This window comes from Chiloscyllium punctatum, chromosome 2 (genome assembly GCF_047496795.1).
Source record: "Chiloscyllium punctatum isolate Juve2018m chromosome 2, sChiPun1.3, whole genome shotgun sequence".
NCBI lineage: Eukaryota > Metazoa > Chordata > Chondrichthyes > Orectolobiformes > Hemiscylliidae > Chiloscyllium > Chiloscyllium punctatum.
Genome location: NC_092740.1, coordinates 153,575,729 through 153,598,258, shown reverse-complemented (window position 1 = coordinate 153,598,258; position 22,530 = coordinate 153,575,729). Strand labels below are relative to the sequence as shown.

At 40.7% G+C, this 22,530-nt stretch overlaps 1 protein-coding gene across 2 annotated transcripts in view; it reads right to left on the bottom strand.

Moving 5' to 3' along the window:
- Positions 1-22,530, bottom strand: part of glis3 (GLIS family zinc finger 3) — a 593,089-nt gene that overhangs the window by 56,101 nt on the left and 514,458 nt on the right. Inside the window, exon 9 of one of the 2 annotated variants that reach the window (XM_072590462.1) lies at positions 807-991. In XM_072590462.1, the coding sequence (XP_072446563.1) occupies positions 807-991 (185 nt within the window). The remainder of the gene's footprint in view (positions 1-806; positions 992-22,530) is intronic. The other variant, XM_072590470.1, reaches the window with a different exon arrangement.

Here is a 22,530-nt window from a genome sequence, read left to right as displayed (position 1 = left end):
GGTCCAACCAGGGCCACTCAGATCCTGATCTTATTATAGCCTTGGCTCAAACATGGACAAAGGAGCTGAATTCCAGAGGGGAGGGGAGAGGGACAGCCTTTGACATCAAGGCTGCATTCAACCATGTGTGGCATCAGGGAGCCCTGGCAAAACTGGAATCAATGGGTTTCAGGGACCAAACTCTCCATTGGTTGGCATTGTAATTGACACATTGAAGATGGTTGTAGTTGTTGGAGGTCAGTCATCTCAGTTCCAGAACATCTCTGCAGGAGTTCCTCAGTGGAGTGTCCTAGGTCCAGCCATCTTCAGTTGCTTCATCAATGACCTTCCCTCTATCATAAGGTCAGAAGTGGGGATTCTCCCTAATGATAGCACAATGTTCAGCACCATTTGTGACTCCTCAAATACTGAAGCAGTCCATGTCCAAAACCAACAAGATCTGGACAATGTCCAGGCTTGGGCTGACAAGAGGCAAGTAACATTTGCACCACACATATGCCAGGCAATGACCATCTCCAATAAGAAACAATCTATCCACCAGCCCTTGACATTCAATGCTGTTACTATCACTGAATCCTCTACTACCAACATCCTTGGGGTTACCATTGACCAGAAACTCAACTAGAATTGCCATATAAATATGTGGCTACAAATGCACTTCCAAGGTTCTGAATATTGCAGTGAGTATCTCACCTATGGAAGTTGAAATCAGTTTTCAGAAAGACATTACAGAGCATTGCATTTTTCAACGAGGTTCCTGTTGTGAATTTACCAGAATTTCTCATGTTGTGGTCATTGTTTCTTACCTTGGACATGGATACTGCTTGGTTGTGCGGAAGAAGCTGTGATGGGTGGGTATGGTTTGAGGTGGGACCCTGAAAACTGTTGTACTTGGGGTGGCTGTGATGTCCTTCTGTGCATCAGGGGTGGAGCAGCTGCAATTCTTCTGGGACTGATGTGATGAGGAGAAGGAGCGGAGGACGCAAATCTGCTGGAAAAGTCAAAATGGCAAATTGAAACGGTCACTTTACAAAGTTGTCCCTTATATACAAGAGACCTACTGACCATTTAAGATGAACTTTAAACAGAATCACGATGTCTTTACTGCATTCACTTGTGGTAAAAGTGCAAAGTGTGAAGGAAAGGAGCCCACAGCCGCTAACACTTCACCTTGGATTTAGCATCTGGGAAACAATTGCGAGTCACTTTATACTACAAAAGAATGGTTTCATTTAGTTGTGCTTTATGGCATTTAAAATAGTTCAGGAATTACACAATGAGTTCCTGGCCTGCTGACATTAGTGACTACAGCCTTTATTAATAGTCCCACTTACCCTGTAAAGTGGGTATGTTGGACAGCTTTCAATCTACATTCAAATTTCTCCATTAATCAGAATTTTCCATTGGAAAGCTGCAAGCCTACTGCTGCTAAAGGAACAGTCAAATGGTGTTTGACACCACATGGATGCTGTTTCAAAATACTCACAGATTGCTCCCCCACCCTGCCCCTCAACTGTTAGGAAATATTGTGTTTCTTATTTTTGCAAAAACTTCAGGTTCATGTAACAGAAAAATCTGGTGGGATACGGAATTGTTTGAATTGCCCTTTAACCATCTTTCTAGTTGAGTTTATAGTCCTGCCAGTTGAATTGGAAGCTACATCAAATGAATTGCAGCCACATTGGAAGCAGTTACAAAGATATTTATATCAGATGTGTCCTCTCTCCCCCTATTTTCCACCAGTTTAGTCTCCCTTTATTGTAGCATGCTAAAATGTAACCCCATGACAAAGTCTGAACAAAATTTGCAATCGATATGGATAGGACCTGAAAATATACTGAGAACTGCTTCAACTCTTTAAGCTTAGTACTTGTTGACTCTTTAAGCATTCATAATTTAGTTCTTCCTTTTTGTTCATTTATTTCAGTCTTCATTTTGGTCACCTTCTCCTTACGCAGTCCATTCCAATTTAATGAACTCTGAGATGGCTATAACATACATGACTCGCAGACTCTGCCACACAGGGAGCATGGGATATTTGAAGTGTTGGGTAGTTGCATTGTTTGGAGATCAGGCATCCCCACAGACAGAGGGATTTGTCCTACTTTAGTCTGGCATTGTAGTATTTAGGAATGTCAACTGTGGTTAAAATCTAATGGAACTATGTGACTGTGGATCAGGAAGGATGGTTTTTGTGGGATGAAACTGATGTGATTACAGTGCATTATTGTGGCTGGGGTGGAGCTTATATTGCTTCGAGCGCATGCTGCCTGTGATACAGATGCTATAATCAGAGCTTACTTAGGACAACGGAAAAAGCATATTTGATTTGAGGTTGTGCAGTAATGCTTCTGTGTAAATATTCAAACCTCAATCTGTACAGTAACATTTTCTTTTTAAGTTTCATACCTTTCATGATAATTTTTGTTCATTTGTATATTGTAAATATTGTAATTTTGTAAATTTTGCTCATTTTTCTCCTCCCAGACTCTATTACTGAATTGGAAGGGAGTTTTGGAAATGTTCTCAATGTGGGGGAATACTATCCGGAACTATCTCTGACAATGAGATGAGATTAGAAACTCACCAAATGAAAAATTTTAGATGTAGAGTAAATCATGCTGTGGAAGATCAAACTAATTAACTATCGAGTGGAACTCAGACTCACCCAGACTTGTACATCTGCAGCCTTTAATATTCTGGCTGGAAGAAATTTGTTGCAATCATCACCTGGTTCCTAAACTATCCAAGCTCGTGGTACAAAAGTTTGACTGGGGTGCAACTTGGGAAATTCTGCTAATTTTATTTTGCTCAATCAGTCTCCCTATAATTCTACATCTGCTATTTAAAGGATTCTCTTCTCTACAGAAAATGAATGGGATTGGTGCTACAGTATCAGTGGAAAATGGTTCATTATTATGCTACTGTACATCCAGATTCAGGGATCGTGCTCTTGGAGTCATATTGAATAAATTGTGGTGAAGAAAGATTGTTTTATTGAGTATTTAGGCACCCTTGCTGGAAGAATGTTGGAAAATTTCCAGGAGAGAATAATTGACAGGGTAACTGCTGTCAGCTAACATCAACAGAACCTAATTCTAAACCAGGAAGATTTTCAACCTCTGGAGATTTCCCAAGGTAACCTAACTCCCAAATACCAGTTCCAAGTATGTAAGCTACAAAATATTTGTTCCATAATCTGTTGCACTTTTACTGTTATCCACTGAAAAGTAGATTTGTTGGAAACTTTCTTGTATTGCATCTAACATTTTGAGAGGCATCTGCACCACAGTCTCCACTATTGCTTGCTATTTATATAAATAATTTGAATGAGAATATAGGAGGCATGGTTGTTAAGTTTGCAGATGACATCAAATGAGTGGTATAGTGGATAGTGAAAAAGGTTACTTAAGATTACAATTTGGGTCAGTGAGCTGAGAAGTGGCAGATGGAGTTTAATTTGGACAAGTCTGAGGTATTGCATATTGGTAATACAAAGAAGGACAGGAGTTATACAATTAATGGTAGGGCCCTAGATAGTGTTGCAGAATAGAGAGACCTAGGGGTTCAGGTACATCATTCTTTGAAAGATAGACGGGTGGTTAAGAAAGCATTTAGCATGCTTGCCTTTATTGCTCAGATCTTTGAGTATAGGAGTTGGGACGTCATGTTGAGGTTGTACAGGACATTGGTGAGGCTTCCTCTGGAATACTGTGTGCAGTTCTGGTCAGCCTGTTACAGAAAGGATATTATTAAACTGGAGAGGGTTCAGAAAAGATTTACCAGAATGTTGCCAGGAATAGAGGTTTGAGATGTAAAAATAGACTGGAAAGGCTGGGACCTTTTCATTGGAGCATAGGAGGTGGAGGGGTGACCTTATTAAGGTTTGTAAAATCATGAGGGGATAGATAAGGTAAATGACAAGTGTCCATTCCCTAAGGTGCGGGAGTTTAAAACTTGGGGGCATATTTTTAAGCTAAGACAAGAAAGATTTAAAAAGGACATGGGGTCAACTTTTTTACACAGAGAGTGGTTCATGTGTAGAATGGACTGCCAGAGAGAATGGTGGGTGCAGGTCCAGTTCCAACATTTGGATAAGTTCATGAAAGGTTTGGAGGGATATGGGCCAGGTGCAGGCAGATGGGACTAGTTTAGTTTGGGAACATGGTTAGTGTAGACTAGTTGGACTGAAGGGTCTATTTCTGTGCTGTATAACTCTATGACCCTATGATATATGTTAAAACACATTGGATTAACCTTCATTAAGCTGAACATACCAGTAAAAGATTCAAGAACTCTGATTGGCTAAGTAACCTCATCTTTTTCAGCAGATTGCAGATTGAATTGAGAGAGGCTGAGATTCAGATTACTTGTTGCTGTTTCTCAGATCTGCTCCCGTGAATCCAGTAACCTGTGACACAGCTACTTCCTGTCAAGATATACCCAGCCTCCTGAGAAGGAAAACATTGTGCCAAAAAGTGTCTGCTATAGTTACAGAGCAAACTCAAAATGAGCATGAGGAAGTAGAGGGCTATCAGAATCTCATGTAAATTCCACTGAAACCCAAAGTGAATACATTCATAATTATTCATTGGCTATGAATTAGAGGTCCCATTCAACACAAGTGCTGACAATCATGAGAACATTTGAAGCATTATTCTGCGGGTACGTACATTTGTTACACTGCGTGGATTTTTCCTGTTCACAGTTGAAGTGTTTTGTCATATGAGATTCACATAGCCTAGTTCTGTGTGTCCTGGTGTAACATTTCTCACGCAACCTTCAAGTCTTCACCTCTTTAAATATGCAACTGGGCTGATGGGTGGTTTCCTTGAGGAATTATGAGGCTGGAGAGGCAGAAGTGCTGGCCACTGCCTATCGTATTGACAGCAGCATAAATAAAGCCAAGTTGCACATCACTTCAGATCTTGCCGACTAGGAAATGCTGCACAACCTGTGGTGCTGGGACTGTGTGTAAACCGATATGGTCAAGGCCAAAGTGTAGCTTGATGTCTGCTTCATGGATAGGGATCTGGGAGGTGTGGGTGGGTGGCATGGTAAATCAAAGGGCAGTCCTTGTTCCTGCTGCCTGCCACAGGATGCCATACCATCAGACCAACCCATCCTGGGCACAGACTGAAGCCTAACTCAAGACTGTGTGGCAGTGCAGGAAGAAAGTCAATGATCTACAGTGCTCTACAAGGGTAAGTGGCGCCATCTTTTCTCTGCTATCTCACACTCACAGGGCTGGCACTCGTTCTAACTTGGCCACTGCACTCACCCCTCACCTAACCTCATGGACCCCCACAACTCGAACATTGCATGCGTTATTTCCAATCAATGGTTATCACCTACCTTTACCTACCCGCCCAAATTACTATCCCTGCCTGCCTTCGTCTGTCATCCTCACTCACTGGTTACACTTCACCACATTTCCTGCTGGCGTATCACCACTGACTGCTTTCCTAAGACCGTAAGGCATAGGAGCAGGAATTAAGCCGTTCAGCCCATCGAGTCAGCTTCTCCATTCAATCATGGCTGATAAGTTTCTCAACCCCATTCTCCCGCTTTCTCCCTGTAACCTTTGATCCCCTTGATAACCTATCTAACTCAGTCTAAAATATACTCAATGACCTGACTCCCACAGCCTTCTGTGGCAGTGAATTGCAGAGATTCACCACTCTCTGGGTGCGGAAGTTTCTCTTTATCTTCATTCTAAAAGGTCTTCTCTTTACTCTAAGGCTGTGCCCTCTGGTCCTAGTCTCTCCTACCAATGGAAACATCTTCCCAACAGCTACTCTGTCCAGGGCATTCAGTATTCCATAAGTTTCAATTAGATCCCTCCCCTCATCCTTCAAAGCTCCGTCGAGTATAGACCCAGATACTCAATCCTTCCTTTTGTCTCATTGCAGGCAAACCTGGCCCACGGCCCAGGCAGTGTCTCTACACTACCCTAACGGATCTACCTGGCATCCCTGAGCAGTTCACACCTGATTTGGAGCAGGACTGACCTTGGTCAAATGTTGCAGCTGAAATATTGATGTAGTATGGTGCCACGCAGCAACACGTCCACACCTTTGACTGTACACTGCTCCCCAGTATGACAAACTGCTTCTCTCATCCATTGCACTGGAAAGAAATGCAAGCTACAGAGGAAGAAAATTCCTGAAGAAGGGCTGATGCCCGAAACGTCGATTCTCCTGTTCCTTGGATGCTGCCTGACCTGCTGCGCTTTTCCAGCAATACATTTTCAGTACAGAGGAAGACAGCCTGTAAATCAGAGCTGATGTCAGTGAGTGTGCATTAAGAAAGCAATGTAAAGGAGACAAAGGCTAGTAGCCTCCAAATAGACAGGAAAGTGAGTGAGTGTTATGAAGTAAGATACATCTGTGTTAGTGCATGTGATGTATGCATGTGTTCCTGTCTGCAAAGGGACCTCGCAGAAGCATGCAAGTCATAGGTGTTCCTGAACTCTGGAGTGGCACGGTATCTCAGTGGTTAACACTGCTGTCTTACATCACCAGGGACCTGGGCTCGATTTCGCCCTCGGGTGACTGTCTGTGTGGAGTTTGCATGTTTTTCCTGTATCTGCACGGGTTTCTCCTGGGTGCTCCAGTTTCCTCCCACAGTCCAAAGATGTGCACATTTGGTGGATTGGCCATAGGAAATGCAGGGTTATGGGGATAGGGTGAAGGGGGCAGGTCTTGGTGTGATCTTCTTCCGAGGGTTGCAGTGCACTCGATGGGCTGAATATCCTGCTGTCACACTGTATGGAATCTAGGACCCTATTCTATGATTCTAACTCTGAAATGATGTGTAAGTCAGCCTGAGAGCAGCTTTGATGATTTGTGAAGGCTTGTTGGGGTTTTGCCAGTGAGGACGATGGTGCTCATATAGGATGCAGTGGCATTGCTCTGATGGCCAGGACAAACATACTATATGTTGCAGCTGCTGGGTACCTCCTCTGGTTCACATTTCAAGAATTTGCACCGTTTCATTTCTTACGAAAGGAGATGAAAATTGGAAATGGCAGAAAAATAACACAAGTTGGGACTTGATGAGCATGGACTGACATGGAAATAGGACAGTCACAGCCAATAGTGAAACTCTGAAGATGCCATTTGATGAGAAAATCACAAGGATTTTGCTTGACATCAAGATTTTGATTCTTTTCATTCTCTCCATCTCTTTTCACCGATTTGTCATTGCTCCTGCCACACCAGGGAGCAGAAAATAGCACTCATTGTATTTCAAATTTGTCCAGACGTTTATTTCTGAACAGGTAGAAAAAAAAAATGCAGGAAGCAAAAAATGTACTTTGATGTTGGCTGGGGAAGCGAAGAGAATGAGGGAGAAGCTGTTTTCAATTTCTTTCTTGGTAGTTGCGTATGGTTATTTTTAAAGATATAATCTAGACATCGAGTTGAATGTCTCTTGGTTGAATTCTGGGTGTGTCAGTTCTTCCTTACTGTACTGCTGTTTTGATCATCTGGTCAGAGTTTGCACATTGATCTGGCTTTTCCTTCTAGGCTGGCTTCTTCCTCCATAGCCAGACTATTGTACATCGCTATTATAGTTCTGCTTGTAACAGATGATAGTGATTTTGGAACCTTGCTGATGACAGATTAAACAGTTAAGTTCCTTTAAAATTATTTAGGCATTTGATAACTGATTTGAGATGCAAAATACATTCTACATAAAAGGTAGGTACATGAGTCTTATTCCATTTATCCTTTGCTACTTCCCAGATGTCTCATAAGAATATCCTTATCCACGACTAAGGTGCACCTCTGTAGCCTGTCCTGGTTTTCAAATAAAGTTATTGACGAAATGCATGGCCCAAGAATACTGCTTGGAAAGTTACATTTGACCTACTTAATGATGATGATGACAATGATAACGCCACTGTTTCCGAATCAACAATGCGTCTATCGAACGTTTTCAATCCATTAAATTTCCCAGGTTGATTTGCTGAAGAAACAGATCTTAATCAGTAAGAATCGAGTCAGAAGAGATGATGATAGACTGTAGATATGCAACCAGAGTCTTCTGACCTGGCTTTCACCCTTCAGTATAACCTTGTGGGTTTTAAACAAATAATCAAATTCCAGAAAATGGGAGTTAATGTGGATTTAATAGAATTACTTTAAAAAGTTTGGATTCAAGAGGAAGGCAAAAAAGATAGTTACCACTAAAACAATAAGGGATATAACTAAGTTTTGAATATTCATTTAAATTTTGGCTGAATTGAACTTTTCTTATGCCTATGTCTTTCATTTTAGCTCATTCTGCTGTTTACTTTCAATAATTCAATATATAAACAAGCAGGTAACATTAAAATACAAAAAATAAATAATCATAGAGGGTGGCTCAATGGTTAGCACTGCTACCTTACAGTACCAGGGACCTGGGTTCAGTTCCAGCCTCGGGCGACTGTGGAATTTGCACATTCTCCCCATGTCTGCGTGGGTTTCCTCCAGGTGCTCTGGTTTCCTCCCACAGTCCAACGATGTACAGGTCATGTGAATTGGCCATGCTAAATTGCCCATAGCGTTCAGGAATGTGCAAACTAGGTGGGTTACCGTGGGGAAATGCTGATATGGTTGGGGGTCTGTGTCTGGGTGGGATGCTCTTTGGAGGGTCAGTGCAGACCTGATGGGCCGAATGGCCTCTTTCTGCACTGTAGTAATACTATTCTATTAAACATTTACTTTAGCAGTATACAATTTTTAGAAAACATTTTAGAAATATTAAAGGCATGAAACTGTAATCCTCTAAAGTCAGCAGTTATGCAAGTTATTTTATAGTGCAACGCTAACACCGTAGCAATTGTTTCATTCAGCTGGCCAGTTTGTAATGAAATGGTGAGAGAAAACAATGAAGCTAACTGGTTTTGCCTTGGAGCAGTGGAAGTGAGACCACAAAATATGATATTCATAGAATCCCTTCAGTGTGGAAGCAGGTCATTCGGCCCGTCAAGTCCACACTGACTGTCCAAAGAGCATCACCACCCAGACTCACTCCCTCCCTTATCCCTGTAACCCCATATTCCCCCATAGCTAATCTAGGTGTGAACAATTGGATCAATTGTTCTAAAAGTTTTGGTGACGCTTTGACCAAGATGCTTCATTTTGTTATTGTGATTCTTCCAAGAACTTCATACTTCACTTTATACTCTTTCCCATTTAGGAAGTCCTTTTGGGTTGCAACGTGTTAAGATATACTGTGAATATTTTTGTTTTAAATGGAACTGCTCCAGTGGAGCTAGAAAGTCTCTACTTTGCTTCAGAACTCACATCATTAGTAATATGATTTCACCTGGCATTAATGATGTTTTCCCGTGCCAAACATGGGTAGCTTCCATGTGCATTGTTAAATGAACACAATAGTCGATGGTTCATGCATTTGGAACCCTGGAACATTTTAGCTGGGTACTATACAGATTTCAAAATAAAAAATATCCACGAAAATTATATTAGGAAATAGGAGTTGTTTTCTAATCCACTCAATTATAAAAGTTTGAATAACATAACACACATAGCGGCACAGTGGTTAGCACTGCTGCCTCACAGCGCCAGAGACCCGGGTTCAATTCCTGCCTCAGGCAACTGTCTGTGTGGAGTTTGCACATTCTCCCCGTGTCTGCGTGTATTTCCTCCGGGTGATCCAGTTTCCTCCCACAGTCCAAAAATGTGCAGGTTAGGTGAATTGGCCAGGCTAAATTGCCTGTAGTGTTAGGTGAAGGGGTCTGGGTGGGTTGCTCTTCAGAGGGTCGGTGTGGACTTGTTGGGCTGAAGGGCCTGTTTCCATGCTGTAAGTAATCTAATCTAATCTAATCACGTAGCCCAACAATACCAATCCTGAATTCCTTTCCAAAACATGACATGTGAAAGACAACATAAGCCATGGTATCCAATAATTATAGAAATTGCTCGAAAAATTCAGCAGGTCTGGCAGCATCTGTGGAGAGAAATCAGAGTTAATGCTTCAAGTTGAGAGACCCTTCCTCAGGAGACGCTCAACCCAAAATGTTAACTCTGATTTCTCTCCACAGATGCTGCCAGACCTGCTGACCCTTTCCAGCAACTTCTGTTTTTGTTTCTGATTTACAGCATCTGCAGTCCTCTCGGTTTCTATCTAACAAGTATGACAGGAAGAAATGCTGACACTTTGCACAGTCACTAAACTTACCTTCCTCATGGCGAATATTGAGAGAAAAATCAGATGATGAAGAAGACAGGTTTTCTTAATTATTTCAGTGCCATATGAAAATCAGAACATGAGCAATTTAGTTGGAACCCATCTGAACCAGATCCTTCAATCTATTTTCAGAAATCTAGAAGTTAGGTGAGTGTAGACTGTCCAGCAGCAGATCCAACCCAGAAATGCCCTCAGCTATTTGGTGCAAGTATTACTTTAGACCTGTTCTAACAATTCGGAGTTGCACTAACAGGCAGACATGTCTGAGGAACATGTCTGACTAATGTGACAATTGATGCAGCTGGCATTTCTGAACCACCCAATGAATATTGGATACTGAAATCGCTCAGATCTGTGGAGATCTTAGCAGAGAGATCTCGGTGTCCATGCACAAAGCTCCCTGAAAGTTGCCACCAAGGTTGAGAGGGTTGTTAAGAAGGCATACGGTGTGTTAGCTTTTATTGGTAGAGGGAATGAGCTTCAGAACCATGAGATCATGCTGCAGCTGTACAAAACTCTGGTGCGGATGCACTTGGAGTATTGCGTGCAGTCCTGATCACCACATTATAGGAAGGATGTGGAAGCTTTGGAAAGAGTTCAGAGGAGATTTACTAGGATGTTGCCTGGTATAGAGGGAAGGCCTTACAAGGACAGGCTGAGGGACCTGAGGCTGTTTTCATTAGAGAGAAGAAGGTTGAGAGGTGACTTAATTGAGACATATCAGATAATCAGAGGGTTAGATAGGGTGGACAGGGAGAGTCTTTTTTCCTCAGATGGCAATGGCTAGCATGAGGGGACATAGCTTTAAATTGAGGGGTGATAGATATTGGACAGATATCGGGGGTAGTTTCTTTACTCAGAGAGAAGGAGGGGCATGGAATGCACTGCCTGCAACAGTAGTAAACCCACCAACTTTAAGGGTATTTAAATGGTCATTGGATAGGCATATGGATGAGAATGGAATAGTGTAGGTTAGATGGGCTTCAGACTAGTTCCACAGGTTGGCGATCATCGAGGGCCGAAGGGCCTGTACTGTGCTGTAATGTTCTATGTTCTATCTTATTTTCTATGGGGCAGTGGAGGTGTGGAAGATCCATCTTCCAAAGGATTGACTAACTCCTAAATTATAAGCTTCTCGAAGGGAAGTAAATAATAAAGTGTGTTGCATTATGTGACATGTTTGACTGTTTTCTTCCTAAAAGCCAGACTGAGTTCAGTAAATTGTTTTAAAACTTGAACATTGAGGATGGTTGCTTGAGAAAAACGCCTTGAAGAGTTGCTTCAAGGATGTAAAGCCATCATCTGAGATCAAAGCTTACAGAATACGACAAAAAAGCCTGAATATACTCCCTGTGACAGCAATTGATATGCTGCATACAAGCAATGTCTCTGTGTCCATACACTGCTGAATGATACAGCAGTAAACCTCAGAGGGGAAGACAAAAAGGAGAAGGTATTCTTAGCTTCATAAATTTCATATTATCATTCAATATATTGGTCATGCCAGAAATAACAAAGTCATTCTTCCTGATCTGTGCTACATGTATAATCCTTTCACGATTACAACTTTTTTAAAATGAGGAATTTCGCTGAGATTTCCTGATATCAATAACATCTGTCTGTTATTCAAATATTTCTTTCTAAGCTACATATCAATGCTTCAATAGATGAACAAGGTTCCCAGGATGATATTAAAAATATAGTCCAAACATCTTCATGAATGCAAGATGATTGCCACATCAAGACTTCCAAAAAACAGATCTGTACAAGAGGTACAGTTCTTCAACATAGTTTTGAAATTTTGAATTTTTTTCCCTCATTTTCTACTTGGTTGCAGCATGATGTCAGGGAAAAATACTTCGAGAAATGTCCACATCTGCTTTCAGAGAGTAGTGACCATGTGAAGTACTGTCTAGGTATTTTGATGAAAACTAATTAGAATACAGTGTCTTTGGAATTTTTCCCAGAAGACTTTTGGCCATCAATCTAAATTCAATTACAAGTGAACATCCATCACCCACTCTCAAAAGATTCTTCTGGGAAGACAGGATCTTGATATATTTCGCTGATTTACAAAGCTTTGCTGAGGTGCTAAAATGTAAATGCATATCAATGTAGAAATTTTGAATGTCTCTCCACAACATTTTCGAAAGACTCTATACATATCGCAAAAAAAATTAGCACTTTTTGAATCCAGGTTATATATGAAGCAGACTATGCCCTTCAATATCTAAACTGGAAGAAAGTTTGGGTTGTAGGAGTGCAGTATAGGTTCTAAAGAAGGGTTATTGGACTCGAAATGTTCGCTCTGATTTCTCTCCGCAGATGCTGCTGAGTTTATCCAGCAATTTCTGTTTTTGTTGTTACATAATAAAGTGTCAGGTTCCTTTGACAACTCCCTGGCTAATAATGGAGATTGCTGATTTACTGTACAGTTAAATGAAAGGATACCAAAGGAAGGTGTCCTGTGTTGTGAGTGGAATGATCCTTTGCATCTGTAGTGGCATTCCCATCTCTGAATCAATGCTAGAATGTTTTGAGTTCTACTGGAGGCAGCCTCAACAAGTAAACTTTAGAAAATGCTGTCTCAATCCTGAACTTATGTTCAGCAGAGCACTTGGGTCTGAAAGAAAAGACAAAATGGGAATCATGGTGGGTGATCTGGAAGTGGATGTGGAAGCTGTTCATTGTCGAGGCAGACTGGGGTGAAGACTTTGGTATAACAGCACATTGTTGAGGATATAACAAGAAATCAAGAATACAAAAGCCCTCCAGTTCCCCAGTCCCTACCCCTCATACCTTCATCTCCTCCCATGCTAATCAATGCCCTGCACCCACCCTCACAACTCCTCATATCCTCCATGCCAACTCATCACCCTCTGCCCATTTCATATGGTTGTATGGCAGCTTGGGCCCTTCTGTTCCCCTACCATAAACCCTTCTGTTCCCCTACCATAAACCCCTATAACCTCCATGACAAACCATATACTCTTTACCCACCTACAATGGACCCTTTGTACCAAATCATACCAATCCATGCCTGTGCCCGAATACCTACCATGAAAACTGACCCACTATCCACAGTGGGCAGACCTTAAGACACATGCTGAAATAAAGTTCTTAAGAGTCCATTGACGAATTCACTTCTATAAAAACTCATTCACTGCATTGGAATTTCTTTTATCCCTTATAAAAACAAGTATTGAAATTCATTGTTCCATTTGCAAAAGTCAATAAACACTTGGATCTATGAATCAGACTGTGAGTTGGGAAGTACCACACTGTGATAATGGAAGGTTATGAAATCAATCACTTGGCATTAACCTAGTAAAGATGCTAGTGCTCAGGTTTATACCCACAAATAGTGAATATTGCTTTATCTACCAGGCAGCCTTTGTGTAAAGTATTTAAAGAGAAAACGTTCCTTTTGACAATTCCAATGAGTTTAAGTACTTTTCACATAGAATCACATCTAACTTTAACAATCCCAAAGGGCACATTAACTTTTTCTTCCAAAGGGTACCTTACCTCTTCCAAATAGAACATCACTGCCTCTAAGGGACAATGTCCAAAAGGGTAACTTATCCTTCTGGAGGGCTCTGGCAGCTTTAGACTTTTTTTCTACGAGGTCTAAAGAGCACACCTCATGTTTTCTACCAGTGAAAATAAGGTCAAACAAATGTAACTGTCCCCCCTCTGTAAACCATGGAAATGTAACTTAAAATCTGCCCCTCCCCTGTGACAACATGCTTGGGGACAGAATTTCCAGATTTGGGAGTTAGCTGCTCTCTTTGTCATGATGCACAAGTTCTCGATTGTTAAGTGCTTAAAGCAACAATTCTCTGTGGATTGAAATTATGATATGGTATGGTATTAGGATTAGTTCAAGTAACTCACTTAGAGAATCAACTGGGCATTATGGACAGAGGGACTTTTATATGAACATTTAGAAGCAACTTTACCTCAACAGTCAATTGAAGAATTTTTGATACTTGATTAAAATTTGATTTAATTTTGTCCTTTCTGGAATACTTTCAGAGTTCACAGGTCTTGGAAAATCCTCGAGGATTGGGAAATTATTCATATGAGTTCAATCTTCAAAAAATATTTGAAGGAGAATGTGTTCAACTATTAAGCTGTAAACTTTACTTCTATTGTTAGGAATGTATTTCAAGATAGTGTCATAGTCATACAACACGGAAACAAAATATCTTAGAACAGAATGAGCCAATCCAAGATAGTTACCATTGATTTATAAGGAACTAGTAATGTTTAATTATTTATTTGAGAAAATGGCAGATCTAGTAGATGGAGGGATTTGACATTGCCAAATATGATAAAGTACTTCATAAAATCCAAGAGCAAAACACTAATGAAAGTAAATTGTAACGGTCTGAGAAATGCACTATTGATTGAAAATAAGCAGAAATCATGCACAAACATGTGTTTAACAGCCAGATACCAGTGAAGTATCATTTATGTTTCTGTATTGGGGCCATCATTATTGATATCTTATGACATGATCTAGGGGAAGAAATTATATTCCAATTCTCCACATTTACAGATGAGACTTCAGTTAGAGCAGCAACAGTTAATGAAAATCAATCTGCACACATTTAAAAGCATTGTGACAAGATTGCTCAGTTGGTGAAGACATTGCTGGTGCACATTAGTGCATGGGAAATACATTGTTATGAGGTCAGGCTAATTTGGATTGCAAGTTTAAAGAGAATTATTCAAGCTATCAGAACAGGAGTAAATTCTAAATGGGTTCTTGGATAGGTCACTAAAACCATTAGTACAAAGTTCCCATGTTGTTAAAGGTGTGTTGGAATGCATAGCAAAGGGAGTAACTTAAATCCAGATAGATCACTTCAAATTACATATTGGCAGTGCTCACCAGGTTTAGTTTCTCTATTTCAAGAATTGGGAAATTGTTAAGTATAAGTGTGAGATCTTTGATCTCGAATTGAAGTGAATGACGCATGAGGATGGATTGTTCCCTCCTCTACATTGAGCCCTTTCATATATTGAAGAAGAGAAAACTGAGAAGGTGGAGAACAGAAGTCTGTAAAATTATTAAATTTTGGACAAAGGACTCTGAATTAGCTTCCTCACCTTGGCAATATGTAAGCGCAGGGTATCATATTTACCAATTCTATTCAACAAAATTGGAAGTACACAAGGTTTTGTTGTAGCTAAAAGAATGTTCAGTAAATAGAATAACAAATCTTAATGAGCTTCATGGAGGAATAGGTCATTTTCAACAAATAAGTGAAAGCTTAATGGAAATACACTAAGGGCACACCGTGAATATACTGAAGATGTTATGCTTGAAACTGGAACTGTCATACAATATTGTTGCATCTGGTTGGCACATTAGCAGAAGGATGTGGATGCATTGGAGACGGTAAGAGGAGGTTCACCAGGATGTTGCCTGCTACGAAGAGAGTTTGGGTAGGATTATTTTCATTCGACAGACGGAGGTTGAGGTGGGACCTGATTGAGGTCTTCAAAATTATGAGAGGTACAGACAGGGTAGATAGCAAAACTTTTTTTCCCCAGAGTGGGGGTCAATTACTAGGGGTCACAAATTCAAGGTAAGAAGGGAAAAGTTTAAGGAAGATATGCATGGAGCGTTCTTTACACAGAGGGTGGTGGGGGCCTGGAACGGATTGCCAGCAGAGGTGGTAGAGGCAGGCACGATAGCATCACTTAAGATGTATCTAGACAGATATACAAAAGGGCAGGGAGTAGAGGGATACAGATCTTTAGAAAATTGGCGACAGGTAGAGGATCTGGATTGGTGCAGGCTTGGAGGGCCGAAGGGCCTGTTCCTCTCCTGTAATTTTCTTTGTTCTTTGTTCTGATACCAGGGCTCCAAGTCATTACAGTCGCTGTAAAGGTGTCTGATCTGACAATTTCAGTCATATGAAGGTAATAATACAGTTCTGTATTGTTTTTAATGCTTCTTTACTCGTGTTTCTGAAGAAAACAAAAGTACTGTAATTGTTTATTGGAACAGGAATGATTGAAAGAACATGTAGCCAGTTCTAGTCATTGTGTTTCTTTGGATACTCACTATAGCCGTCCAAATCTCAGAAAAAAGCTCACATGTCTGTACAGGTATCTAAACTATTTCCAAATAATACGAAAACATAATATTAGGAATAAACCACAGGGAAGCATGAAATTTGTCAAAATTTTAAAACAATCAGATGGTTCACAAATGCAGAAGAGAAATAATTTAATGCATTAATGCATGAAGTTCTCTCATTGGTTAGTGGCCAATGCTTGTTGTACTTTTATGGAATGCATGAATCAGAGGCTGAGATTCCATGCAGAAATGATGAGAATTAGACACTGAACCACAGGGAACAGCTTTTGTAGAATTCCTCGTTGCTAGTTCAGGAGCAGTAATGATAGAAAAAAACCCCACAAATTTCAGCAGAAACTGTAAATTTTATTTTTCATATGAAATGTAAATGCATGCATTAAGAAAGCTGTCATCTGCATTCAGAAAACAAAACGCTTGCCTTGTCCCCTGTGTCAGAGTTAGAAATGAAAGTTCTGAAGAAGGGTCAACAACAAAAGCAGAAAGTGCTGGAAAGGTTCAGCTGGTCTGGCAGCATCTATGGGGAGAAAGTAACATTAATGCTTTGGATCCAGTGACCTTTCCTCAGAATCCTTCCTAACTGGATCCAAAATGTTAACTCTAATTTCCCTCACTGATGCTGCCAGACCTGCTCAGCTTTTCCAGCACTTTGTTTTTGATTTCCTGCAGTTCTGTTGCATTTTTTAATCTGAAGAAGGGTCTCGAAACATTAATTCTGCTTACTCTTCGCAGGTGCTGCCCCTCCTGCTGAGTCTTTCCAGCACTTGCTGCTTTTGTTTTAGAAATGCAACATGGTCAACCTTTCACGGTTAATCAGATCAGTCCCACAACTGATTGTGCATACTGCTGGATTCTCCCCTAGTAGGGAGATGGCTTCTGGGCAGTGAAAGGTGAAGACTAGTGCATATACTAATCTATCGATTTACAATAAATAAAACTCTTGCAAATCATATTTTGCTGCCCAAGTCAATATATGGACACCATCTGTTATACATGATAGTGAGGATTAACTTCTCCAGGTGGGAAGATAAAGAAAGTGAAAGGTTATCCCTCTTTCTGACAGATGTGAAGCTTCTAGTGGCTTATTTAAATGAAATTGCTGAGTCACACTGCATGATCATGAATTATGATTATCCAAAGGTATTTTTGGAACTGGAGCCATTTTATCAGTGGAAAAATGAGCTGGAGGTGTAATAGGTCTCTTCCTCAATCAAGAAGCAGCAAAGTTTGGCTTTGGCTTTTCCCTCACAAGGAATGCGTCAAATTAGAACTAAAATATTTTCAGAACAGGCACCTTTAATAGATTTTGGAATCAAGGGAAAATACAGGATTGGTGGGTGCCAACAGTGAATGAATCCAAAAAATCCACATAGAATGAGAATCAGATGTTTCAAGTGTGTCTTGAAATATCACTGTCAGGAATTGTCCAAAAATAAAGAGTCAAATATCTGAAGCACCTCATGAAACAGGAGATGCTGAGGGCGGATATGATGAGGATGAACAGCAATAAAATATTGTGCTAGTGGTGAAAACATAAATTGTGTAAAAATATTGTTAGTTGCTAATCATTCAATTGTAGCGTATAAGGCAGTGGCTGGATCTCAACAATATATGGCATTGTTTGGTTCAACTGTTATTTGAAAATCTTGGATAAAACAGACAAAATAGTGTCAACAATAGGAAGATGCTACCTGCTTTTAATTCAGGAATGATAATTGGCTACTATCTTTAAACAGAATCGCTCTCTCTTGTGAAATTACAGAAGCACATCAATGCATAAGTGCGGATGCAATCTCGTGTGATACATCATTATTGTTGAGCAAGTCTTTGATGAAAAAAAGCAAAAACTGTGTTTGGATATGAAGAATAAAATAACTTTTACATTTGGTAAAGTGTCAAATTCATGGAATCTGGACATTATTGTACTCCGCTGAGGAAACTGGGGCTTCCTTGTCAAGATCTTCAAAAGGTCCATTGCTGTCCTCAGAGATAGGAGTATTCCTCTTAAGAAGAGGTTTGTATGAAATATGCATAATCGGTTTGCTCCTCCCTCCTCACCAACAGTAAAGCAACTGTTAAATGATGCTGGTGTTGTGCATAAAGACCATGAATCTCAAGTAGAATAGATCACATCACAATGTGATGAATGTATCGAACATTAAAAGACACCACTCTGTCTGGCAAGAAGTGTTCCTTTTCCTCGGGAATTATTAGCCACAGATCTGAAGATATGGAGAGAAGACCAGAATGTCTATCCATTACATATTGTAGATACAGTGACCATGTTTGGCAGATCCATCATGTTAGACAATTTGGAGAGCTGGACTATACTGAACAAAGTCATGGGAAAGAGGATTGGCACAGGCTTTGGGTCACTAACAAAATTCTTTGTGGATAACCGAAGTTAATTTTGTGAAATGTCAAAATGCGTGCAAGAACTTAAATTGTGATGTTGCACAAAACACTGGCAGATCAGCCAATCTGTCATTTGCAATGGCACTAGCATGGACAGTGCATGTAAAAAGAAATCTTTATAGATGGTTGGGCTAATAACCCGTACCAATTAGTGCATGATTAGACTGCTAAATGTGAAATACTAGGTTGAAGGTGAGAGGGGGAAAGGTTAAAGGAGATGTGCGAGGTAAGTGTTTTGAAGCTGACAGCGGTAAGTGACTAGAACGTGCCGTCAGGAAAGGTGGTAGAAGCAGATATGATAGCAACATTTAAGAGGCATTTAGACAGACACACGAACAGGTAGGGAACAGGGAGAAAATGAGGTCTGCAGATGCTGGAGATCAGAGTCAAGAGTAGTGTGGTGCTGGAAAACCACAGCAGGCCAGGCAGCATCCGAGGAGCAGGAAAATCGATGTTTTGGGCAAAATCGACATTTTCTGATGAAGGGCCTTTGCCTGAAATGTCGATTTTCCTGCCCCTCAGATGGTGCCTGACCTGCTGTGCTTTTCCAGCACCACCCTAATCGAGACAGGGAACAGAGAGACCATGTGCAGGCAGATGGGATTAGTTTAGAATAGCATTATTGTCAGCATGGACATAGTGAGCCAAAGGGCCTGTTCCTGAGCTGTACAATTATATTCATAATTGCTTTCAAAACTACATTTTGATCGTTCAGCACTAGAATGAACAAATATCAGTGTGTTTCTTTTTTCTAACTCCACCGATCTAACCAGAGATATATATCCCATGATATACATCAACAGAAAAGTGGGAGACAGTGAGGTCTGCAGATGCTGGAGATCAACAGAAAAGTGTTCATTAAAACTAAAGCATCAGAAAACAAAGGTGATCTTTTACTTCATCGCAGCAGACTATCCAGGTAAGATTTCAAAACTAATGACATTGTTTAATATGAGAAGGAGAATGGAAACTTCAGGAAAAATGTTTGGATAATAAACTTGCAGGTAAATAGACCACTCCAGCACAGAAGGATAATAAATATAAAATAATGGGAATCAGCATACACAGGCATATTCCTAATGAGTGTTGGAGTTGCATTATTATCCTTCAAACTATGGGCAGATGGGAGAAAGTGTTGATGATGACATATAATGTACAGAAGAACCTCGATTATCTGAATGAGATGGGCAGGGAGTGTTTTGTTCGGATAACTGATTGTTCAGATAACTGATATGATCGTAAACAAAGGAAGCATTTACGGGACCTTGCGATCTTGTTTGGATAATCCAAAATTCAGATAACTGATGTTCAGATAACTGAGGTTGTTCTGCACTTTACATTCCCTGAAGTTCTACAATCTGGAATCAGAGAGGCAGACCTTACTGCTTACAATTCTGGTCATCCTGCTTTCGGAAAGATGTTGTTAAACTAGAAAGGGTGTGGAATATTTACAAGGATGTTGTTGGGAGTAGAGACTTTGAGTTATAAGGACAGGCTGGATAGGCTGGATCCTTTTTCCCTGGGGTATTGGAGGCTGAGAGGTGGCCTTATAGAGATTTACAAATTCATGAGGGGCATTGAAAAGGCGAATAGCCAATTTTTTTCCTTGAGTGGGGGAGTCCAAAACCAGAGGGCTTAGGTTTAGGGTGAGACGGGAAAGGTTTAAAAGGGACATGAGGGGCAATCTTTCCACACAGAGGATGGTGAGTGTATGGAATGAACTGCCAGATGAAGTGGTAGATACAGGTACAATTACAACTTTTAAAAGACATTTGCACAGCTATATGCATAGGAAAGGGTTCGAGTGTTATGGTCCAAATGCAGGCAAATGGGACTGATTAAGTTTAGGAAACCAGGTTTTCGAAAACAAATTGGGCTGAAGGGCCTGTTTCCATGTTGTGTGACTCTATGACTATCAATATACATAGATACGTGCACTGACTGCAAAGAATAAGAGAAAAAACATCTTGTGGAAATCATTTGCTGAAGTAGTTTCTCAGGTAGTTTTCTGCCCAGCAGAGTCAGATGACATGAGGGTGGCTACTGGGCATGTGCAGACACATTTATGGATAAATATAAAAGCTGATGACATGGTCCAAGATTAGGTCAAGAAGTGAAGGCAATGGATTGGCAACGGGGGTACAAGAGTGGAGGACTAGTAGACACAGTTCCAAGGTCATTCAGGGAATATATTTAGATGGACAAGATCATGTATACTAGAAAGGATTTCTAGGAGATGTCTTTGTAGGAATAAGGCAGAGAGGTCTTAGTGTGAGAAAACAGTTGGACAAGGCAACATGATAGCAATGGTAATGCAGAACCCTCTTGACACAGATAAAAGTAGGAGTCCCCATGATTGGGAGGCATTTGTTCTATTCTTGATGAAGGGCTTTTGCTCAAAACATCAATTTTCCTGCTCCTCGGATGCTGCCTGAACTGCTGTGCTTTTCCAGCACCACTCTAATCTAGACTCTGGTTTCCAGTATCTGCAGTCCTTGTTTTTACCTATTTGTTGCTATCAGTAGAACAGAAGACAGCTTAGAAGAGGCGAAGCAAAGAGTTACAGAATGAGAAAGAATTCAGAGTTCATTTGGAAATTGATGATAGATCGTCATATAGATGGATCTATATGGATAGAGTTCCACCAGCTGGAACCTATTATAAAGCCAATGCTACGTTGGGAGCTAGAGGCTTTGAGGAATGTTTGGGTGAAAGGGAATCTCAAACAGGCTTTCCGAAGGCTGGGAAGTTTATTTTGAAAATGGTTTTCAGCCATTTAAACAACCTTTTCTCAGAAGGATCCCTCTACAGATAATAAAATGGCATTTCTTATAGGAACCTGCTCAAAGCAAGAATTCCTATGACCCCCAAAGGAAACACCAGGAATAGAGGAGAAGCTCAGAGAATTACATAAAGACATTTTCGGGTGAAATGACAGTTTGTGGGTGTGGTATTTTTAAGTTGGGATAACCCTGTTAACATGGAGGAAGATCCTAGAATAGTACAGCACAGGTGCAGGCCCTTCAGCCCACCCTGTCTGTGCTAACTACGACGGCATTCCATACTAACCCCATCTGCCTGCATATGGTCTGTACCCCTCTATTCCCTGTCTGTTCATGCATCTGACTAAATGCCTCTTCAACTTTGTCAATGAATCTGCTTCTATCACCTCCTTTGGCAATGTGTTCCAGGCACTACCACCAGCTGTGTAGACAAATTTGCTATGCACATCTCCTTTAAACTTTTCCCTCTCATTTTAAACCTATACCCCTTAGTATTTGACATTTCCAACCTGGGAAATAGCCTCCGACTACCCACGCCTCTCACAACTTTGTAAACTTCTATCCGGTCACTCTAAGCCTCCACTGCACTACTGAAAACAATACTAATTAATCCAACCTCTCCTGTAGCTAATACATCCCAATCCAGGAAACATCCCGGTAAACAAAATAGAAATTGCCAAATTGCTGGAGAAACCCAGCAGGTCTGGTAGCATCTGTGGAGAGAAAGCAGATTTAATGTTTCGAGTCAAGTGATATTTCTTCAGAACATCCTCCGGTAAACCCTGTTTTTGCACTCTTTCCAAAGCCTCCACATTCTTCCTATAGTTTGATGACCAGAATTGCACCAATACTCCAAATATAGCCTGGATAAAGTTTTGTACAGTTGCAACACGGCTTGGTACTCAATGCCTAGACGAGTGAAGGCAAAATGCCACATGCCTTCTTTACTACTTTATCCACATATGTTGCCATACTCAGGGAACTGTAGACTTGTACCCCAAGATCCCTCTGTATATC